General features: G+C 36.3%; 1 protein-coding gene across 1 annotated transcript; it reads right to left on the reverse strand.

The window, feature by feature from the left end:
* Positions 1-5288: 5288 nt before the first annotated feature.
* zgc:77151 (uncharacterized protein LOC337153 homolog) lies at positions 5289-19842 on the reverse strand. Its single transcript, XM_042747662.1, has 10 exons — positions 19678-19842; positions 16448-16708; positions 15037-15211; positions 13091-13321; positions 10206-10321; positions 8988-9135; positions 8813-8865; positions 8586-8683; positions 8334-8484; positions 5289-7927 (listed from the first exon to the last, which is right to left on the reverse strand). Exons 1-10 carry the CDS (start codon positions 19696-19698, stop codon positions 6593-6595), a joined length of 2589 nt encoding a protein of 862 aa, XP_042603596.1. The 5' UTR covers positions 19699-19842; the 3' UTR covers positions 5289-6592.
* Between the last annotated feature and the right edge of the window lie 636 nt (positions 19843-20478).

The raw sequence follows: 20478 nt of genomic DNA on the forward strand, positions 1-20478 counted from the left end.
GTATAGAATATGACTGTTCCTCAAAACATGGTGAGCAAGGCTTTTGATCCCCAAATGTTTCCAGATGTATGTGTCATAGTAGAAATGCCAAGCTTCAAAACATTGTAGTTAGTTATGACTGAATGTGTTCAACTATACCCAAGCGGACCACACAAATATTTTCAGATATATCAGATGCACTGGGTCAGCATCTGTCACTGCCCTGTTCTTCTGGGCAATAAGCTGTAGGACAAAGTCAAACGTGAAAGATATCCTGTGGTGGAAACATCACCATCCCTTAAATAGTAAACAAATGCACACCTTATCCTATAGTATCCTGTACTTAACAACTTCTTAACAGCAGTGTTCTAGAACTCAATGGATTCCATCCAATCCTGTATCATGGCACAAGGCCAGGAACTGCCAGTCACAGCATGGGTCAGTGTGTAATGTATTCAACTAAAGCACAGATTTCATCCACGATACACACACTTCCAGTAGGGTTCTTTATTTCTGGCTGAAAACAATAGGAGCATTTCTAATCCCACGACCCACAAACATACATTTTCGGTGCTGTGAAATGTACACACACACACACACACACACACACACAGAAATAAGCTATTGAGCTTAGCCCTTCACCCTCCTTACAGCCCAGCCTCCACATTATTGCCCCCCACCACCACAAACACACACACACATTCACCTTCCTCTGCAGTCTCATCCAATCAGGATCTCTGTTTGCCCCAGAGCTTCCCCTCCCCTTGGCTGCCCACTAAATGGGTTACCATTAATTAATTCTTCTCACTCATCTGGTCCTTGGCGTCTCCTACTGCCTACAAAGATAGCAATTATATTCAGTGGTGATCAGGATTGTTCTTAGGGAAGACATCTGTCCGACAGAGCCACGGCAGGCATCCAAAAAGAGGCATGTGAGGAGAGCATTGCCATTCAGCAATACAACTTTGTGAACACAATACAAGACTCTGATTTAACCACTACAGTGGGTTTAACAACTCTAGTGATTTTAGCACCACAGCAGATTTTTCACCTAAAAATGTTTCTCTTCAGCGTGCTATTAATTATCATTTCCAAATATACTGCAAAGTGGCAATACTGCTAATTGCATTTGATGTTATAAAGGTGCCCTGTGACTTTTTAAACTTTTTTTTTTGCACCAAAAGAAATCAATGACTAATAATAATAATAAAAAACACTATAAATAAAAACCATTTACATAAAAAAAACTAAATAATAAAAACACACCATAAAATTGTACATTTAAATACTTAGTTGGACTACTAAAATCAGGCAACACAAAATAAGACCTCAATATATCAGCAGCAGCCACAGGGATTCATTTTGTTTTGCCTGTATATGCTTTTTTGACTCTCAAAGTGACGGTAACCAATGACTTTAATTTTATGAATCACTATGGACTATTGCTTCAACTAAAAATCTTCTTCACTGTTCTACTGAAGGAAAAAGTCACCTACATCTTGGGTGGCCTAAGGGTGAGTTAAATTAACAGCAAATCTTCATTTTTGGGTGAACTATCCCTTTAATTTAGAGATGGGATGTTTGGATCATTTTACTGCCTCTCTCATTTATTCAGTCTCTTTATTCAGTCATTTGAATTGAGTTAAAATTTTATATTTCAATAGTAACCTTTCCTGTACACCTTCACATACACAATCTTTGATCATAATTTCAAATTAGGAAATCATTATAACACTAAAGTATGAGAAACATAAGTAATTAGTTACCTCCCAAGTCTTTCATTTGTGAAATGGTAGGCTTAATGCATTATTTAAAGTGTTTTGTTCCAAATTTCTGCAAGTTTACATTGATAAACCAGTAAGTGGCAACAGGTGACTGTCTTTATGAGTGAGTCGTTATATAAATAAATTATTCACTAAACTGATTTATCAAAAAAAAAAACAAAAAAAAAAACAACTTGATTCATAGTGATGTTTTGCTAATGTGACCACACCTTTAGACATGCACTTATTTGTTAGAAATATATTTACCTTTTAAGCCCAAAATCAAGCTAGGCATATTTTTTCCAGGACACTTTTCCACACACATTTGTGCAAACTGGGAAGGCGTAAAAAAAAGTCATTAATCATAAAGGAAGGCTTTAAGACCAAGCGGAATCCTCTGCCGGCTGCTCCCGGCCTCCCGCTTCACAGAGAGCGGGCCTCGCGCTAAAGCTGGCTGCACACTAAACGATATTTAAATCTAAACCTATTTTTAAAACCATGGGAGACCACAGACAAGAAGACAGTTCAACTGATTTTTAGCCCTATAATCCTCTGAACGCACACACTAGACGATTCGACCAGACCACGAGACCACACACTTGATGATTGTAGGAAGGATTTCAGAGAGACACTTGATCTCACGGAGACTCGCGAGATCAAACGTGACTAGAGAGGAAAGACAAATAGAGGACAATTAACGTTGTCAGCTGGCTCTCCTGGCGCGCGTTCTGTTTCACAGTGAAAAACAAAGTATAAAAAAAGAATATGGGTGATGTTATCTGCTTTCATGGCATGTTTGTTGGTACCAGGTTTCAGTTATAGAATCATGCAACATCCGGTAGGTGACGCTTGCTCGCTCTCATTTAAATCAGAGAAAGACCGATTGAAAACTCGAAAAAGATCTGAGTTCGGCGACGCTCCGTCTCGATCAGGAGCAGATAAATAATCGTAATTTTGGACAAAGTCGCGAATCGGGCCACACCCCCGATCGTTCGGTATGCAAATCGGACTTAAAGGGATAGTTCACCCAAAAATGAAAATTCTGTCATCATTTACTCACCCTCATGTCGTTCCAAACCTGTATGAGTTGCATTCTTATGTTGAACATAAAAGAAGATATTTTGAAGATTGCTGGTTGCCATTGACTTCCATAGTAGGAAATAAAATACTATGGTAGTCAATGGCAACCACCAACTGTTTGGTGAGGTGTGAGTAAATGATGACAGAATTCTCATTTTTGGGTGAACTATCCTTAAAATTATCTAGTGTGTGGCCAGCCTAACTGCACCCTTCAACCATCCGCTTTTTTAATTTACAAAATCAGTTTGGGCGAATGCAAATAACTTATTGATCATGAGCCCAATATCCAGCACGGCAGGAGAACATTTAATCTACTTGAGGAAAGACGTCTTTCATTGTAAGTTAATGCTGTTAAATAGAGAGGGGAAAAATTCTAGGGTAGGCTATTTTTAAACTTGGACCTCATTATTGAAGTACAAATCCAAGCACCAGAAGCTGCCCACAATCTCTAAATTTTCTTTCATTTAAAAAATATTAAGCATTTTCAATCATTCAGAGGCTATAGTTGCAATAATATTTTAGTTCAAAACTTTAAGTGCTGTTGGTTAAAAAAAAATAATGCTTGGTTGACTTAAGCTTCATAGACCTTCAGTTGTTACGCTTACAAATTTCATGCCAGTTGTAATTTCACAGTATTTTCACCTCCTAAATTACACGTGTGAAGTCACAATTCTATGATGGTACAATTTACTCAGACCAATGACATTTTTTGTATGACATTAAAATTCTTTTTAGAATAATTGTGCATAAATAGGTTAAGCAAAACAATTGTTTTTATTTCTGAAAACTTTTTAACTGCAGGCAGACTTAGGCCTACATTATGGTACAATAAAAATATTTGGAACGTCCCTTATTTTCATAAAGAATAAACACTATTTTCTTAAAGAAACAGACTTCCATTTCTGAAGTTAATTGGCAATGATGGCATAATTATCTTTTGATAACCCTTGACAGCGGCACCTTGCTAAAAAAAAGTATTCGTTGGAGATATGCGAGCAAAAAATATGTATAACAGAACGCGCAAAGGCGGCACTGAAATGGCCAGTACAAAAAAAGAAAAATAACCAAGTGGGCCGGACTAAGGCATGAAACTCCAGCACTGAAAGTGAGTCCCACTCCGGTCCTGGTCATGGTTCCAGGAAATCTGATTAGTGCTGACAGTGGTCTCCAGTCACCACCACAACACTTTACTTATTCATCCTCCACACAAAGCAAGCATACACAATCCTTAACAAGGGGTAAAACAGATGGCTAGAAAATTATCATTATGAATATTGTAAAGTCCAACATAATTAAAGTTAGCAATAAAAACATCCAATGCAATGCTATTGAGGACTATTAGAGGAAATTGATAACACTTATGTAGCCTCAAGTCTGTGAAATGTTCACTGTAAAGTTCGGATTTCTGAAAAGAGTTAGTAAAATGAAAGATGGTTCGAAAGGGTTAAAGAATCACAGCAGCTCTGTGAAAATACAATCCACATACCAGACATATGAAAGCGAGACCCATGGAGAGCCTTTTAAGTTAAAACAAAGAATTTGACCAGCGGAAAGACCCGAGAGTTATGTCCAAAAAAAGGGAGAGGAACTGTCTGATTTATTCAGTCATACAACAAAAATCCTCTCATGAAAGACTTTGTCTAATGTTTTGCCTTGGCTGAAGCATTTACTGGAAACTGCTGACCTCACCTGTTCAAGCATTGAGAGATCGCTGAGCAATATCGCCATCTTCTCTGCTTTGTTTGGATTGACAGTCAGTTTTGACTAGTTTGGTCCAAGAATCAATATTAACATCTTTGTAGTAAATGTTGGTTAGAAATTTAGAATGTTGAAGCCAGTTTGGAAGTCAGTAAGAATGGCCTTGTAAATGTAAGATGATATTGCACCCTGGTGGCCACAGAATGCTGCAACGGTATCAGCCAACAAGGCAGAGAGTTCCCTCCCCTTACAAAAATGATCATGGCGGCTAGTTACTGCAGTTAGTTACTATCATAAAACCCCTAGTAATCTGACATTGGAGGTGCCCACTGTCAGCAAAAAATAATTTAAAACATGGCAAAGCTTCAAACACTAAAGATAACAATTTATGACTTTACATTAGCTTTTGTGGTCAAACTTTAGTTTGGGGACCAATTCTCACTGTTAACTACAACTTTTGCCTTAAACTCCTAATTTTCTGCTTATTAATAGTTAGTAAATTAGTTGTCAAGTTTATGTTTGGGGTAGGATTAAGGGATCTAAAATGCAGAATAAGGCATGAATATGTGCTTTATAAGCACTAATAAACAGTCAATATAATAAAAATATACATGCTAATAAGATTGAGAGATTGTGAGAACTGGTCCCTAAACGAAAGTGTTACTGCTATTATAACTATAAAATCATAAATGATGTGATCTCTTTTCAAGTGTAAGAAGCTTTCAGGTATTTTAATTTTTGCATTTATTTCAGCAAAATATAACAATGTCAGTATATATATTTTTATTATAAATATTCAGTGTTTAAACATGTCTGCAATGACGATCTGTCACAGAGTCCATGTCCCATTAGCATAAGCATGCAAAATAAGGAAAAAAATATTTTTTGTAACCTGGTGGTATTACAACAGTTTATACGTTAACATTAAATAGGGATTAGCGTTCTGTTTGGCTGCCTTTCAAGTACAGAAATTAAATGAAAGAAAAATACGACAAACAGATCAATAAAGAATAATCATACAAATGTTTTACACAAGCAATTAATTACGGTTCATTATAGCAAACTGAGTGTAAATTATGAAAATATAATTTGTAATCTGTAAACCTGTGGAATATATTGCATTAAGAGAGGTCAGTCTAAAAGAAGGAGTGAAAAGCAAATTAAGTTATCCATTTTCTCAGGCGGCTGTACATCAGTTTCTTTGTAAACACATATCAATGATGTCTATAAATGATGTCACAAATAGTAACTACCTACAATATATGACTACATGTTAAGAAAATGCACTTTTAAAATGATAGAAAAAAGGAAATTTGCATTGAGACCCACAATATACATACTATTTGCACAATACAGTACATTGTTTTAAAACGAGTAGCTATGGAAAATATGATAAAATCCAGCACAGAGGTCATATGGTGGCCTTTTCTTAAATAGCAAAGTTTAACAAATACACACAAAGAGAAGGAAAATCGCACAGCCTAAAAACAGTGAAGACTAACTGAGATAAAGGAGTAAAACAGATAAATAATAAAAGAATGACCTACACCAACTAAATGACACTGCTTTCATCATAAAATAAAAACAAATTACCATTTATAAACAAAGCATTTATGTCTAAGAAAGAACATACAGTAGCTGACCAATTCTTCTGCAATGATGTCACAATACGTGTTTGATATCTGGATCCAACAGTATCCAAACCCAGATTCTTTGTCCTTGTTTTTCTTAAATACCTGTATTTTTCAAAAAAAGAAATTAAATGCTCCATGAGTCATGTGTCCTTTATTGGCTGGACATTCGATGCTTCACTAACTACAGCATATGTTTCAACTTAAAAGTACTAAAATATAGACTAATCAAGTTTAAGGCACCTTATCTTTGGTAGAACCATGGCCACCTGCATCAGTTCAAAGTTTAGTAGTGTTTTAAAAGCAGGTACTTAGCAGATAGCAACGCATCTGCAGACCTGTCTCTTTGATCATACACAACACAAACGTGTCCACGGGGAAGGCAGAGCAAAAAGCAGTGATAAAGTACACAAGCGTTAGTAACGCTGCCATGTCTGCATGCTAACAGCTTGATGGTTTTGAAAGTAGGGAACTAGAGAGTACTTTGAGAGAGGAAACTGTGTCTGATTCTTTGACGTCATCAGTAGGTACACACTGTGAGTAGAGGTCATGGATTGGTTGAGGTTCTAGATCTGGATCCAGAGTTGCACCCTCTGGTTCTTTCTTAACTGTCACTGCAATTGCGCTAGTCTTGTCTTCCCCATGTTTCAGGTGATAAATACAAGCTAGAGTGTCTGGGGAAGCACCAATACTTGAGGGCTTTTCAGGGGGGACATCTAATTTGGGCACTAAGGTGAAACAAGTGGCCTCAGGAAGAGTCAAAGCCACACTGGTCCTGTCCTGAACTAAAGCTCTGGCCCTGCTGGGAGAGCTAAGATCAGCTGGCTCATCTTGGTTCAAAGGCACCAGAAGGGACGTGCCATTCCACTTCAGAGATACTCCAAGATCCTCAGCTTCCATCTTCGGCCTTTTGGTCATTAACTGGTCATCCTGACTCTGCAGTTCTGTGAGCTCCACGTCTCCAGCAGACCTCTTGGTAATGGCTCGCTTGCTCAGGTTAAGCGGGAGGGATTGGTCTTGAGGAATACTTCCATTGGGTTGGGAGGTCTTGCTAAGATCCTGAGCCAGAACTTCAGAAAGTCGCTTGGTGAAGGTGTTCATGTGTGCCGAGCCCAGACGGGTGCGCATCAGTTGACGCAGCTGTAGACTACAGCCAATGTCCAGCGGGAGGATCCTGAGAGGGGGTAGGGGAGCTCTAGTCATGGTGAGTCCTCCGTTCTGGGATGAAGCATCTGAGCTACACCCTGAACACTGGTGTTGGGGACTCTCAGGAGTCTCAGGTGTACTGACTTTGGGCTGATGCACCATAATTGTCTGGTGGGGCGTGGAAGAATCTTGAGGAGTTACCTCATGAGTACTCACTCCATTAAGACCCAGACGGGCTCGGAAGAGGTCCAAAGGACACAGTCCTTTAGTGGGACTGAATCCTTCTAGGGAACCACCTGCCAGCAATTTGCAAGGGACTGACAGAAAGGAAGGAGCTTGAGGTTCTACAGTCTCTATCTTCACATCTCGCCCCAGCACGGGTTGGTGGGGCACCGGGGTAGAAGATACAAGTGACAGACCTTGGCCATGAGGATGGTTGGTGAGCTTCAGTTCTTGAAAAATAGTCAATGGCTGGACAATCTCTTGATGGGGTCTTGCTGGTTTCTCTAAGGGAGGTTTGGGGTACAAGGGCGGTCTTCCAACTCTGCCTTTGGACAGAACCTTGGCGTTGCGTTTTCCAGGAGGCCTTCCTCTTTTTCGTACAACAACAGCACCATCTGGTGGTGAGGCCTCAAAAAGTAGCACAGAAAAGAAACTTAATTTTCATTCTTCTGATGCATAGTATACAAACAAACAAAAAAATGCCAATGCTTTCTTGATTTAGTAAGATCTTATATGATAGGTTAGTATTACGCAAAATCTGAGAGTAAGTGCGCACAGCTACTTTTATCAGTCTTGACATCAAACCTCACTGCACAAATATATAAATTATTTTTTGTACAGCAGTGTGGTATAACGTATATCAGATAAACAGCACATGAAGAAAGCAAACTGTGATTCATCACATCACATGTCAGTCAGGATGCTTTTCCTGTGTGGCTTTATTTTAACCATTTTATTTAGAGTACTTGCACGCAACAAACCAAGAGCATCAGCATTTCTCTTTTCTTGTGCTACAGATAAGTAAAATCCTCACCTGGTTGGTAACTGCATTCTTTTTTGGACTGTTTGACACCCCTCTGCCCCGCACAGTCTTTTTGATGGTAGTGGGTGAGACAAATGTAGCTCTAGGCTTGCCAAGTTCTGTGTTTTCTCCCCTTACATGCAGTTCATAAGGGAGCATCAGCCTAGAATTGAACAACAGAGAAAGTGAGAAATCAGTTAGTTGAGTGAAGCCCTTTGATTCAGCAGGAATGAACTGCTGCTGTAATCAGAGCCTCACACTCACCTTTCATAATGCCTCCTGGTGCAGGTGGCAGCACTGGTGCTGCCTGGGCTTCCACCCAACTCATTGTACACAGTCTTCCACAAACGATGTGATGTCACCTGCAGGTGATGGGGAGGACAATTACTCTCACTTACACTACTGAGATCACCGCTATCACTTTCATTCCGTTATGATGGATGACAGCTTACTCAGCAGGGCCAAGTAATGAAACAACATGGTAAACATACCCTCTCATAGCCCCCCAGCCTTTTTACAACTGAATACATGAGGAAGAGGTCAACTGTGGACAAATGAAAGACAGCTTGGTTAAATTACTGAGTTAAGTTAGCAAAAACATACATAGAAGTGATTCTATTAAGTGACTGGTGCTCAATTTCTACATATAAAATCAGTCATACATACTCTTTTTGAAACCCAGGTTGGGAACTTTGCTTATAGGGGAACCCCTGCGCTCCATAAAAAAATACAGCTGATCCAGGAAGAGCTGCTCCTCTGGATGAGGGAGCCAGTTCCCATCCCAATGCATCTCCACACTGCCCATCACATTCTCCTACAGGAATCAGTTAGAACACATTAGAAAATCATTCTTTCAGTAACTGCTAGATAGAAAAAAAAGTCTACTGTCTATTGTCAATGTTGTAGTGATATACAAGCATAACTCCACCGTTTAAACCAACCAGCATTCTGTTGGTCACTCCAGCAAATCAGTGTGTCCAACTTAAAGCTACTGTGAAATCTGCTTTGGGAAATCTTTTGTTTACACGCAAAATTGTAGATTTAATGGATTCTACTGAAATGAGTGGATTTCATTGGTGAAATTTTGTCGAAAACAGTAAATGTGACTGTTAAATTTAAATCCCTTTTAAAACTTTATAGACAATTCAGAAATCTTTCAAGATAAACCCACCATAAACTTGAAGGTGTTAAGTTATGGTATTTATTTTTAACTTAAAATGAATCATAATACCCACTAATCAGGGTTGTTTTGAAGGATTGCAGGCTGACTAGCTAAGCAATGTTAGCAAACATTAGTTAAGTAGCTACTTGCCTTACATTAGTTAATATTGGATATTGTAGGTAAATCATGAAAAACAGCAGTGTTCTCCAATAAAGTATTTTTATGGTATATGCTTGTATTTATATATTTCAAAACACAAATTTGATTACATAAATGTCGCTGTCTTACTGGAACTACTCAGCCTTGTACCTTTTCTGCTTTTCTATTTTTGCTTCAAATCAAATTTTGTAATAATATGATTAATCTCTGAACTGTTTTTTTTTAACCAGATCACTCTTTCATATAATATAATTTTAATATAATATGATATATAACAAATAATTAGTAATTGAGCATTTTAACCAAATTATGTTAATACAAACTAGCAAAATGGGACATGAACAAGATTATGACAGAAGAAAGTGACACTAAAGTTACAAAGACAAAAATGGTGTGAAAGGAAGTCAAAACATCAAAGTTAAAACAAAACAGGAAGCACACAGTGACGTCACAGTATACTTTACCATTTGCTGAAAATCTTAAAACATCCTGTTTAGCCATCAGAATTGTTTTCCATAAAGATGTCTGTAGATCAAATTGTGTTGCTAAACTCCACAGCATACCTTCATCCTTTCCATCCATGACTCTGATAAATGGTTATGGTTTTGCTGATCAGCACCTTTGCCATCCCTGCCCTTTCTTTTACGAGGTCGCCCCTTCAGACTGAGAGAGGAGCATCCTGGGACAGAAACATAAAGCATCCTTAGGGCAACAGTTTGTAAATTCATTTTACAAACAGTGAAAATCACATTTTGTTTTATGTAGTGTGGACAAGGGCTGGGCAATATGGCAAAAAATTTAAAACTAATTTTTTTTTTCAGAACGTTTGACCGATTCTCGATTTTTTATGATTTTTTTAACTAGTCAACTTGAAAAAGTAACGTCAAGAGGATTCAGGTAACTTGTTCTTTATTAACCCTCTAGTTAAAGAAAATTCTATTCCAAGTGCACCACACATGAAGATGTCAGCATGATGCATGATGACAACAAATCACTTGTTAAATATATTTGCAGAAAAGATGCATGATCTACAACTACATCTTGTACAAACTTGTCTTATACATATTATATGTTGAGAAAAAATTAGGAAAATGCTTTAAAAAATCTAATTCAAATTCAGAATGACTGAAGGTATAACACCAGGAGACTATTATGAACTATAAATGTTCTGTAAAAACAACAGCAGCCATGCATCACCATGATGCAAACACGAAATATCACGAAAAAGTTTTTTTATTTGCTCAAGTTAAAAGAAGTTCACTCCCATGATCTTCTTGCATGTTTTTTCGTATTCCGCTGCCTGTGTAGCATCTATGTCAACACAAAAGTGCGTTCTGTGTGATTGACACCTAGTGATATGAGCGCATCACAATCACGCGGCGTCATGCAGTCGGATGGTTCTTTTCTCTTTACTGTTATCATTGGAATATTGTCAAAGTGTCTAATTCTAACGTTTCGTAATATTTCTTATTTCTAAAAAATAAAATTATGGCAAAACATTAAATTCGAATTAATCGATAAAATCAGAAAAATCACCCAGCCCTAGTGTGGACATTATTAAAGAACAATGAACGCAACCAATAAAGCAACCATTTGAGCATTTAGTTGAGTTAAAATTAAAATCAATATTTTGGAGTTGTCACAATAGCACAATTTCAGTATTAATACAACTACAAGTGAAATTCCACTTTTCTCAATGACAATAACAAGGTAAAAACTAATGCACTTTTGAACACAATTTTAGTTCATATGAATGAATTCAAATAAATGGCATGTAGCCTAAGCATTTGTCAATTAAGTAAACACTGTATCAAATATTTCATGAAAAACTAGTAAATACAAACTAGTAAATAAACAAATCAAGTAATGAAAACATAAAACAACAGATCTTGAGCAAATCAAATAGTCTACTATAGAAAACTTATATCATGACATAAAGGTCTTCTATCAACATTTACTTGTACTGTGTAGCCGTTCATCTAGCACGCCTACATTTTGGACCCTGTGTCCTAGAGCCCGACTGATATATCGTTCAGCCGATATTATCGGCCGATATGAGCCTGTCGCCAATATATCGGTATCGGCGAATATGGCGCCGATATTAACTTTTTTTAAAGAACATATAACGCAGATTAAATGCTTCTGAATGGTGTATTTACTTAGTTTGTCCAGCAGAGCACACACCATTGTTTGCTACTGGTGACCCAAGTCAGGTAGTGTAGAGATGCGTGGATGAGCTCAAACTTCACCCAAGTCCCCTGGTACAAATTATACACCCGCACTTATATTTGATTGTCACATTACAATGATTCTAATTCTTAGTTTTGCATGATGATATGATGAATGAATGGGTCATTTTTAACAGCAGATTCAGTGATGTTAGAGACTAGAGCTGATCTGCGCATCACAGCACGCGTGCATTAAAGCCTGTGTTACGGCCACCAGAGCGGATCGCAGCCACTCAGTCAGTGCAGGTGTTTGTAGCAGCCCAGAACTCATACTTATCACATAGGTCTAGGGAATTTGTTGCGCCACGCTGCTAATAGAATATAACCCACTGGAATCAGTGACGTTGACTACACTGGATGCAGTAAACTTATGACGTGCTGACACAAAGTTCAAATGATTTTAAACGGTCGGTTTGTTGCGTCCTGTTGATGTGCTGACACAGTCTATATATATATATATATATATATATATATATATATATATATATATAGATTGTGTCTGTGAATAGGCTATTAAACTGCAAAAAGATAATTTAAATATGATGCAAGAACACAGAGTTTGTGATTTTTTTTTATTAATTATTATAATTTATTCATTTTAGTTGTTTACATTTGGAAAAGCTGTGCTTCCTGCATAAACCAACCCTTGTTGGTTTGGCAGTAGTTTGCATGCCCTACACAGTTACCTTGTTTCATTTCTTAATTCAGTTTATATATACTTTGTTCTATTTGTGTTAAGTTATTTATAATAAGAAGTTAAGTGCACTGTTAAGTGCACTGATGTCAGACTCATTTTGAATAATAAGATGTATTGTTAAATTGTTAAATACCCTGCCTCCATTACATAGGCCTTTGTTTGTCACATCATTATAAGTGTTTGATTACCACATTTGAGTTATCACTGCAAAAAATGTGTTTATGTATATATATTGTGTTTATTATATTGTATACTATATTCTATATACAGTACCAGTCAAAAGTTTGGACACATGAATGGGAAGTGTGTCTAAACTTTTGACTATACTGTATTATAATATAGCCTACACATAAAGAATATCAGACGATATATTGGTATCGGTCTTTTTATACTCCCTAATATCGGTATCGGCCCCCAAAAAACCCATTTCGGTCGGGCTCTACTGTGTACACTGACAACTGCATTAGCCTACCATATAACAACAAAGTTTAAGGTCACAATCTATCAAGATTATAGCACTCACCAAGCTGTGTCAGTATGCTGGCATTGCTGTCTAGAGTAGGGTGGTTGAAAGTATCCCGGCAGTAGAGGACTCGTGTGGTGTCGAGGTCCACTTTTATCCCCCCCAGAGCCAGCAGGTGAGGGTCCTGCAGACTAGGGGAGCTAGCCTGATCTGAGACACGTCTTTGAAGAGAACGAAAGCGGCAGTACTGGGGGTAACTGAGAACCTTAACCTTCTGGTGTAATACTTCATCTGCAAGAGAACACAAAACAAAAGTGTCAGTCCATAGATTTAGAAACAATTTATTTACTGTAAAACAATGATTAGTACTATCACCATCAGAAGGTATATTTCTTAGGCAAATTAAATTAATGTATACTACCATAGATAATATTGAAATGAAACAATATAGCCGATATCAATATCATCTACAATCTAGCCTGTTACTAGACATAGTGGATCATCACCCAATCGTCTAATAGGGGTAAAAGTATCCCGGCAGTAGAGGACTCGTGTGGTGTCGACCACTTTTATCCCCCCCAGAGCCAGCAGGTGAGGGTCCTGCAGACTAGGGGAGCTAGCCTGATCTGAAACATCTTTGAAGAGAACGAAAGCGGCAGTACTGGGGGTAGAGAACCTTAACCTTCTGGTGTAATACTTCATCTGCAAGAGAACACAAAACAAAAGTGTCAGTCCATAGATTTAGAAACAATTTATTTACTGTAAAACAATGATTAGTACTATCACCATCAGATCTGCTGGTATATTCTTAGGCAAATTAAATTAATGTATACTACATAGCTATATATTGAAATACTATGAAAATATAGCCGATATCAATATCATCTACAATCTCTAAAAAAAAATTATGTAAGCTGAACCACGTTAAATGTCAAATCATGCTTTGACCTTTTGATTTTACATACATACATACATATATATATGTGATTTTTATATCATCTTGCCTTCATTTTAAAAATGAAGCTGAAAAATTAAAAAGATAAAAACAGTGAGGGACAGGCTAAACACCTTACCCTTACTAGCATAAATGCTATTTAAATGATTTAAAGTAATATTTAATTGACCTTTTTGATGTAATATTGATGAAAGCATACATAGAATTATGTTTTTTACAATTTGATGTTGTATAAAATCGATGTTTGATTATTTCTTAGGGTCGCAAAAGGCACAGATTTTGTGGAATGACCCTCTAATGCTGCCTTCAAGCCCCGTTTACACTTATGGCTGTTACTTGCTTCGTACTCCAGTGTGATGGGTTGAGTTGATTTTGGCATGAGAAATAGACAATTGGCCATTTTTACTCTCTCTAGTCACTTTCTGACAAAAGCCCTCAAACTGCATTAGCTTTATAAGAAGATAAGGTAAGATGCTCTTTATAATTTTAACTTTTTGAATCAAGTGTTTGTTATTGCTAGGTAAAACTAAAACTTTTTCTTTAAATCAAAAAGCTGAAAACTTTATAAAAGAAAAAAAGAAAGAAAAAAAGAAAAAAAAAAGAAATGTTGCAACTAACTGACAAATTTAAACTGAAGTACTAAAATGACAAAAAAAAAACCTCAATAGAAAAACTATACTTTATCGTATACTATTATATTATTTAAGCAATACAATATAATCTGTCTGAATCAAACATTTTTCACAACCACAAACTCCATTCGTTATATGTTTATTTTAATTCAGTTTAACTCTATCCTTTGCGTGTTTATTATAATTTTGTTGCTCATTTTTCATCAGTGGTAAACAAAATACTACCAATTAAAAATGTCGGGTTTTATCTGCCTTTACCAAATAAGGTAAGACACCTAGGCCTGTTGAATATTAATTACATGAACTACATGACACCACATAAATAATATTCATGAGCCAAACTGATATATTTTAGAATTGCTTCTCCCCCACCTTTCATACTGACACACACACTTCAGGATTTTTCATCTGTTACTCACCTTCACTCTTTGACTTTCCTTCCTGTAGATAACTAGCATCTTGTGACCCATCAGACTTCTGCGACCCATGAATGTTTTGACTGCTGTGCTTCCACTGTGGTGGTTCCTGACAAGTCCACTTCACCAGATCCTCCACTCTGACCACAATCTTTTTTGATACAGCGAGGACTTCATCCTGATGCAGAAACGCATATAAACACCAAGCAAACGTCTATAACACAACACTACACATCTTATACATTCAATGAGCTTACAGGCATGACCAGATTTTGCTTAATGGCTTGAAATATTTTAACACCTTCAGTTAATGAGAAGCCTCTCCCTTTTTCCTATGTTATACTAGTTAACAATAGGACACTCGTCGCCTCAGGCAAAAACAACCAACTCAATCTGCCTTTATAAAAAGGGGGGTAAAAGGCCAGTTGACATTTAGATGCTTATCTTTGCAACATTCTCACATTCAACGGTTTACGATGGAAACTGAGAAAAGCCAAAAAGAGAAAATTTATCTTTACTCATTTATGTTGTTATAACATACGTTGTCTGTTCAAAATGCGTTCTAATTTAGGCATGGCTACTTCATACAGCAAAAGAATGAGCAATGAGTATCTTTCATTTTCAAATAAAAGTATCTTAAAGGAGTCTTGACAATTTTGGTCAGCATATATAGCTGAATTACCTAACAAACTATAAATGCACTAGTTTATGTTCATTACTAATTCAAGCACTCTTCAACATTTTACAAGTGTTTGGAGTAACTTTATTTGTGATTGGAGTTGCAATCTCAATTTATTGCTAGTTAAAATATTTAACAGCAGTTTTTATTCGCACAAAACAGAAAGGGGTTTGGTTTTACATTCTCCCTTTTGTGTGTCATCAAGCTCAGGCCATATTCAAGAGAAAGTTCACATGGAAAACATAAGAAATGCAATGCTGTGCATGTGTGTGGATCGTGTCCTCAGACAAAATTAGGCATTATTACATAAACTAAATGTATTGCAGATACATACAATAATTGCTGCATGTATTTTGGATTATTTATAATTGAATCAATTTATATTTTAATATAGGGGTGCACAATAAATATCGGCCGATAATTAATGCGCATCTCATCAGTAAAGCCGGTTCTCTAACCAGCGGTAAATTCCATCAGGTGCGTGATTTCACACAGAGCAGCTGTTACTACACAGAGCCATTGTTAACTGACAAGCTGTGCAAATCCACGTTCATTATCAGTGTTGATTTGCACAGCTTCTCAAAATGTTAAATTATATATATATATATATATATATAATATTTTGTTTATCTACATTCAGGATGATAACATACAGTAATTTGGTGCTCTTGGATGGATCTATGCAGTCTTTTCCTTCAGCCAAACGTTATTTATGTAACTTTTCCCATCTCTCACCTCTCCGTGCTCTACTGCTCTGCCCTTCGGGGTATCCTCAGGTAAGAAGTAAAGTCTAGAACTGGCCAGCAGGCGGCGTTGCGTCTGATCTTCCCACAGCAATGTTACCTCTGCTATACACACCGGTTCCTGGGGGCCACAGCGCATGAAGTAGAACTCCCCAAGCTTCCAAACCTGCGTTGGACCCCCAGACGCTTGCTTGCAACCCACTGACTTATAAAAGGCAAAGGACCCTCGAAGGCAGCTGGGAGCATCTAACCACTGTTTAAGACAAGAGCAAATAGTTAGAAAATAACCTGCACATATGAGAACAACAGAATAAAGTCACCCACATATGGCTTTTTTGCAGCTGTGTGAGAAAATGACATATTTGATAAGAATACCTTCAACAATAATGAGTCAGAGCACAAAAATTATAGGTTGCACAAGTTAACAAGCATTCAAAAGTCTATGGTGTAAAAAATAAAAACAACAACTTATCAATTCATATAGTTCATTTAAGAATTTGCTCCTGTGCAGGTATTTTAAGCAAATAGAAATGCTGTCATTACACAAACACTTCTTAACAGTCAGAGCTCTGGAAGAAAACTTATGCATACAAACTATGAAGCTCAAATACACACATGCAAACACCCTTCACATGATTTAAATTATCTGTCTGCGAAGTAAGCATTGCAGTCTTCTCAAACCAGCTGAGCGGTAGGAAGAATAATCCGACTTTTATCAGTGTTTTCACTAAAATCTGAGGCAAAAAAAGTAAAATTCCCAAAACATAATTTAATGTAGGAGCAAATTACACAGGAACTAATCATTCACATAACCTACTCAGAACTGCTTGGTCTTCGTTGGTTTCCATGGTTGAAAACACATTCCAATGTATTAATCTACTTAGGAATGGCCTAATAGCAGCGGAAAAACACAAAGATTTTTTTATGGAAAGTAAAACATAAAATTTCTATAACGACGGAGCCAAAATGTGGTTTGCTTCTATCAAATATAAAAACTAAGTAAAATGGACAATAAATGTGACTCACTGAAGGCTACACTGAATAACACAAACAAACACAGGAAATAATTAAAGATGATTCATTTATCTTAAATAGATAATTCAGTTAATACAAATTACTTTTTTTGTTGTTGTTAAAAGCATGAAAGTACAATGCTGTGGTTTAAATACATTCTTTTACTTTTACATTTTACATTAGTGTGTCTTAATACTTGTATTATTATAATTATTGTATTATTATTAAAATAAAACAAGCTATTGTTATTTCATAAGCATTCTAAAATATCTCAAAAATAAATAAAACCAAATAAAACAAACAGGTAAAATACTTAAAACTATACATAATATAAAAGGCTCACGGGAATTCATTAATCTGTAACAAATCCAATTCATTGGATAATATATATTTTATGAGGGCAGTGTATGTATGGATAATATATATATTTTAGATTATAATATTACATATAATTTGTTACTAATATTTGAACTCAAACCATAAAATTAGAAATGTATTTTTGGTTTTTATGTCAGCACCAAAGGCTATTTCCATCGCAAAAACAGAGTATTATGACAAATAACAAACAGCACTGTAAGAACTTAAATCTAAACAAGATCTTTCCGTTTTCATTGTTATTAATTTGTTTGTATTTAATATTAAAATATTAATAAATAGGTTATAAACAATGCAACATGCATTTGTAAAGTATTTCATTTATCAGTAATATGTATTTTGGAAAGGGACATGATCTGTACATGCACAGCATTTTATGTCATATGTTTTCCATTGTTACAGTGTGTTACTGCCTCTTATTAGTGGCCTGAACGTGACATACTCAGTACTTTAACTTAATATGTCAATCACAGGTCGTTAATACACAGTCATGGGTCACTCACCCCCGCCCCACCCCCACCGGTAACCCACATATTCACCGAAAAACCGACCAATCACAAGCCACAACATTCGGCGTCCGCATGTCGAGCGCCTACTGGTAAAAAAGGAGAACTAGTCTACAGTTAAACCACAATACACGTCTGTGACTGTCAACTTTTTACTTTATGTACTCCAACAAACACCAAAAGGAATGTATAATCCCAATTCTAAACACACGGAGAGCTTAAGAAAGATTTAGAAAGGCAATTATATAATAAACTATATGACCTTGGAGCATTTAGTGTGCCCCAAACCGTTTACATTTATTTATATGCAAATTACAATATGCTCATATTAGATTTACGGACTATATAAAATGTCTATATTTTATATGTTTAATCATTTAGGTAACAACAGTGATAAACAACATCCTCAATCCGGGTGCTTTGTGAGGATTAATAATATTGGAATTCATTCAATACGTGCAACAACATATTTTAAGCAACTTCCTACTGCCACATACATAAAAGTGTCATATCATTTCAAAAATGTACTGCTATAGCCTAGCATTTCTAGCCAACACGAGAAATCTCATATTAATATTAAAAGGAACGGAACAACTAATCGATATTACGTTATATTGGCTAATCACAACATTTTAAATGTAATATTACGGCTCATACAACGACCAAATAACTTAGGCATGACGAAAAAACTTCTTAGTCTCGAAGAAAATCAGCAGCTCCACCAAGTTTACCTCTTCCTACAAGTTTCATTACCACGTCATTTTAAATTCATGCTTAATATGCGCGAGATTTTATCGAAAAACGTGTCGACAGATTGTGAATAAAAACAATACAGCGTCCCCTTTAAAATCGAGGACTGGATTCGTATTGTTTTTAATAGAAAATAAAACAAAATCTGTTTGGCAAATGTGAAATGTGGGGGTGGGGGGCAAGAGGGAGAATGTAGGTAGTCAACACGACACAAAGAAATTAATCATTAACGAAAAAATCGAAATATCAAAAGCACGCGTTCTTGATATAATAATTATAATTTATTTATTTTTTAAAACAAAACCGACATTGCATGGGAGAAATTTCAAATACATTTCAAAACAAATAAAAGTTTCTCGTCGAAATACAAGACAATATTTTCAAGTCTGCGTTGGCTTGATTGGGAAGAAATCAATTCGGTATTTTAGCGAACTTCAAATATTACGACGTGTCGAGGGTGCTTCGATTAACAAACAACGATTTTAATTTTCAAAAACAAAGAAGCAAATTTCAAGCTCGCGCGGCGACCGCCTCGAGCTGCAACAAAGTAACAATTTAAAGTTGTAATTCAGTTTACCTGTATCGTACTCTGCTCCATTGCAACTCAACATTCCCTTATCCCTCTCGATGCCCCCTATCAAGTTACACAGCCGGGTACTAACAGCACCGGCACACACATAAACGTAGCTGCTGAAGAAAAGCTTGTGCTTTTTTGTGAAAATAGGGCAGGATCTAGGTGTGGCTTAACTCCATTTGCCAAAAGAACTTTAATATATGTTGTGCATTGCACATAATATTGCTTGTGGAAACAAGCTCGCTGTTTAATTTAATCCAGTGATTAACAGCGATCTTTAATACAACACAATTTCAATATGGAGCCTTGAAATCAGCATTTCAGGACAAAATCTATATCTACAGTACAGAGCATGCGTGTTGATTTTTAATGAAATAGCTCATTTTGAATGCATCAAGCAAAGAGTGAACCACTAAAGATTTACATTAACAGTGTGACGTGAAATATATATAATTTCGTGCTATTTATTTAGCTATTTATTTATTTTAAATAATACAATAGCAGCTATATAATGTTTGATATATCATATATTTGCAGATTTAATCTGAAAATAAACATTTTCCAACTGTAAACACTAGTCTTGTTGGCCAGAAAGTCGTTTCCTGAAACAATCAGATAAACCCGTTTTAAAATGTCAAATATATATTAAAATATTTATATAATAAACAATATAAAATTCATATATTTTGTTCGCCAGCAGGGGGAGTGTGCACGTGATCATTTCCACGAGACAATGGCTGTGACGTTTCATTTTTTCCTGCTCTTGCTGACGTCATAAAGCTGAACTGCATGAGAACATGGTTG

The sequence above is a fragment of the Cyprinus carpio genome, chromosome B21, assembly GCF_018340385.1.
Source record: "Cyprinus carpio isolate SPL01 chromosome B21, ASM1834038v1, whole genome shotgun sequence".
NCBI lineage: Eukaryota > Metazoa > Chordata > Actinopteri > Cypriniformes > Cyprinidae > Cyprinus > Cyprinus carpio.

What these genes read in the sequence shown, in the direction of transcription:
- zgc:77151 (XM_042747662.1), bottom strand. Translation starts at nt 19,698, where the DNA reads ATGGAGCAGAGTACGATACAG. An exon ending in CATGGATGGAAAGGATGAAG is followed by an intron (nt 9,136 to 10,205) that starts GTATGCTGTGGA and finishes TGATTCCTGTAG; the next exon opens with GAGAATGTGATGGGCAGTGT. An exon ending in ACCAGGAGGCATTATGAAAG is followed by an intron (nt 8,485 to 8,585) that starts GTGAGTGTGAGG and finishes GTTCAATTCTAG; the next exon opens with GCTGATGCTCCCTTATGAAC.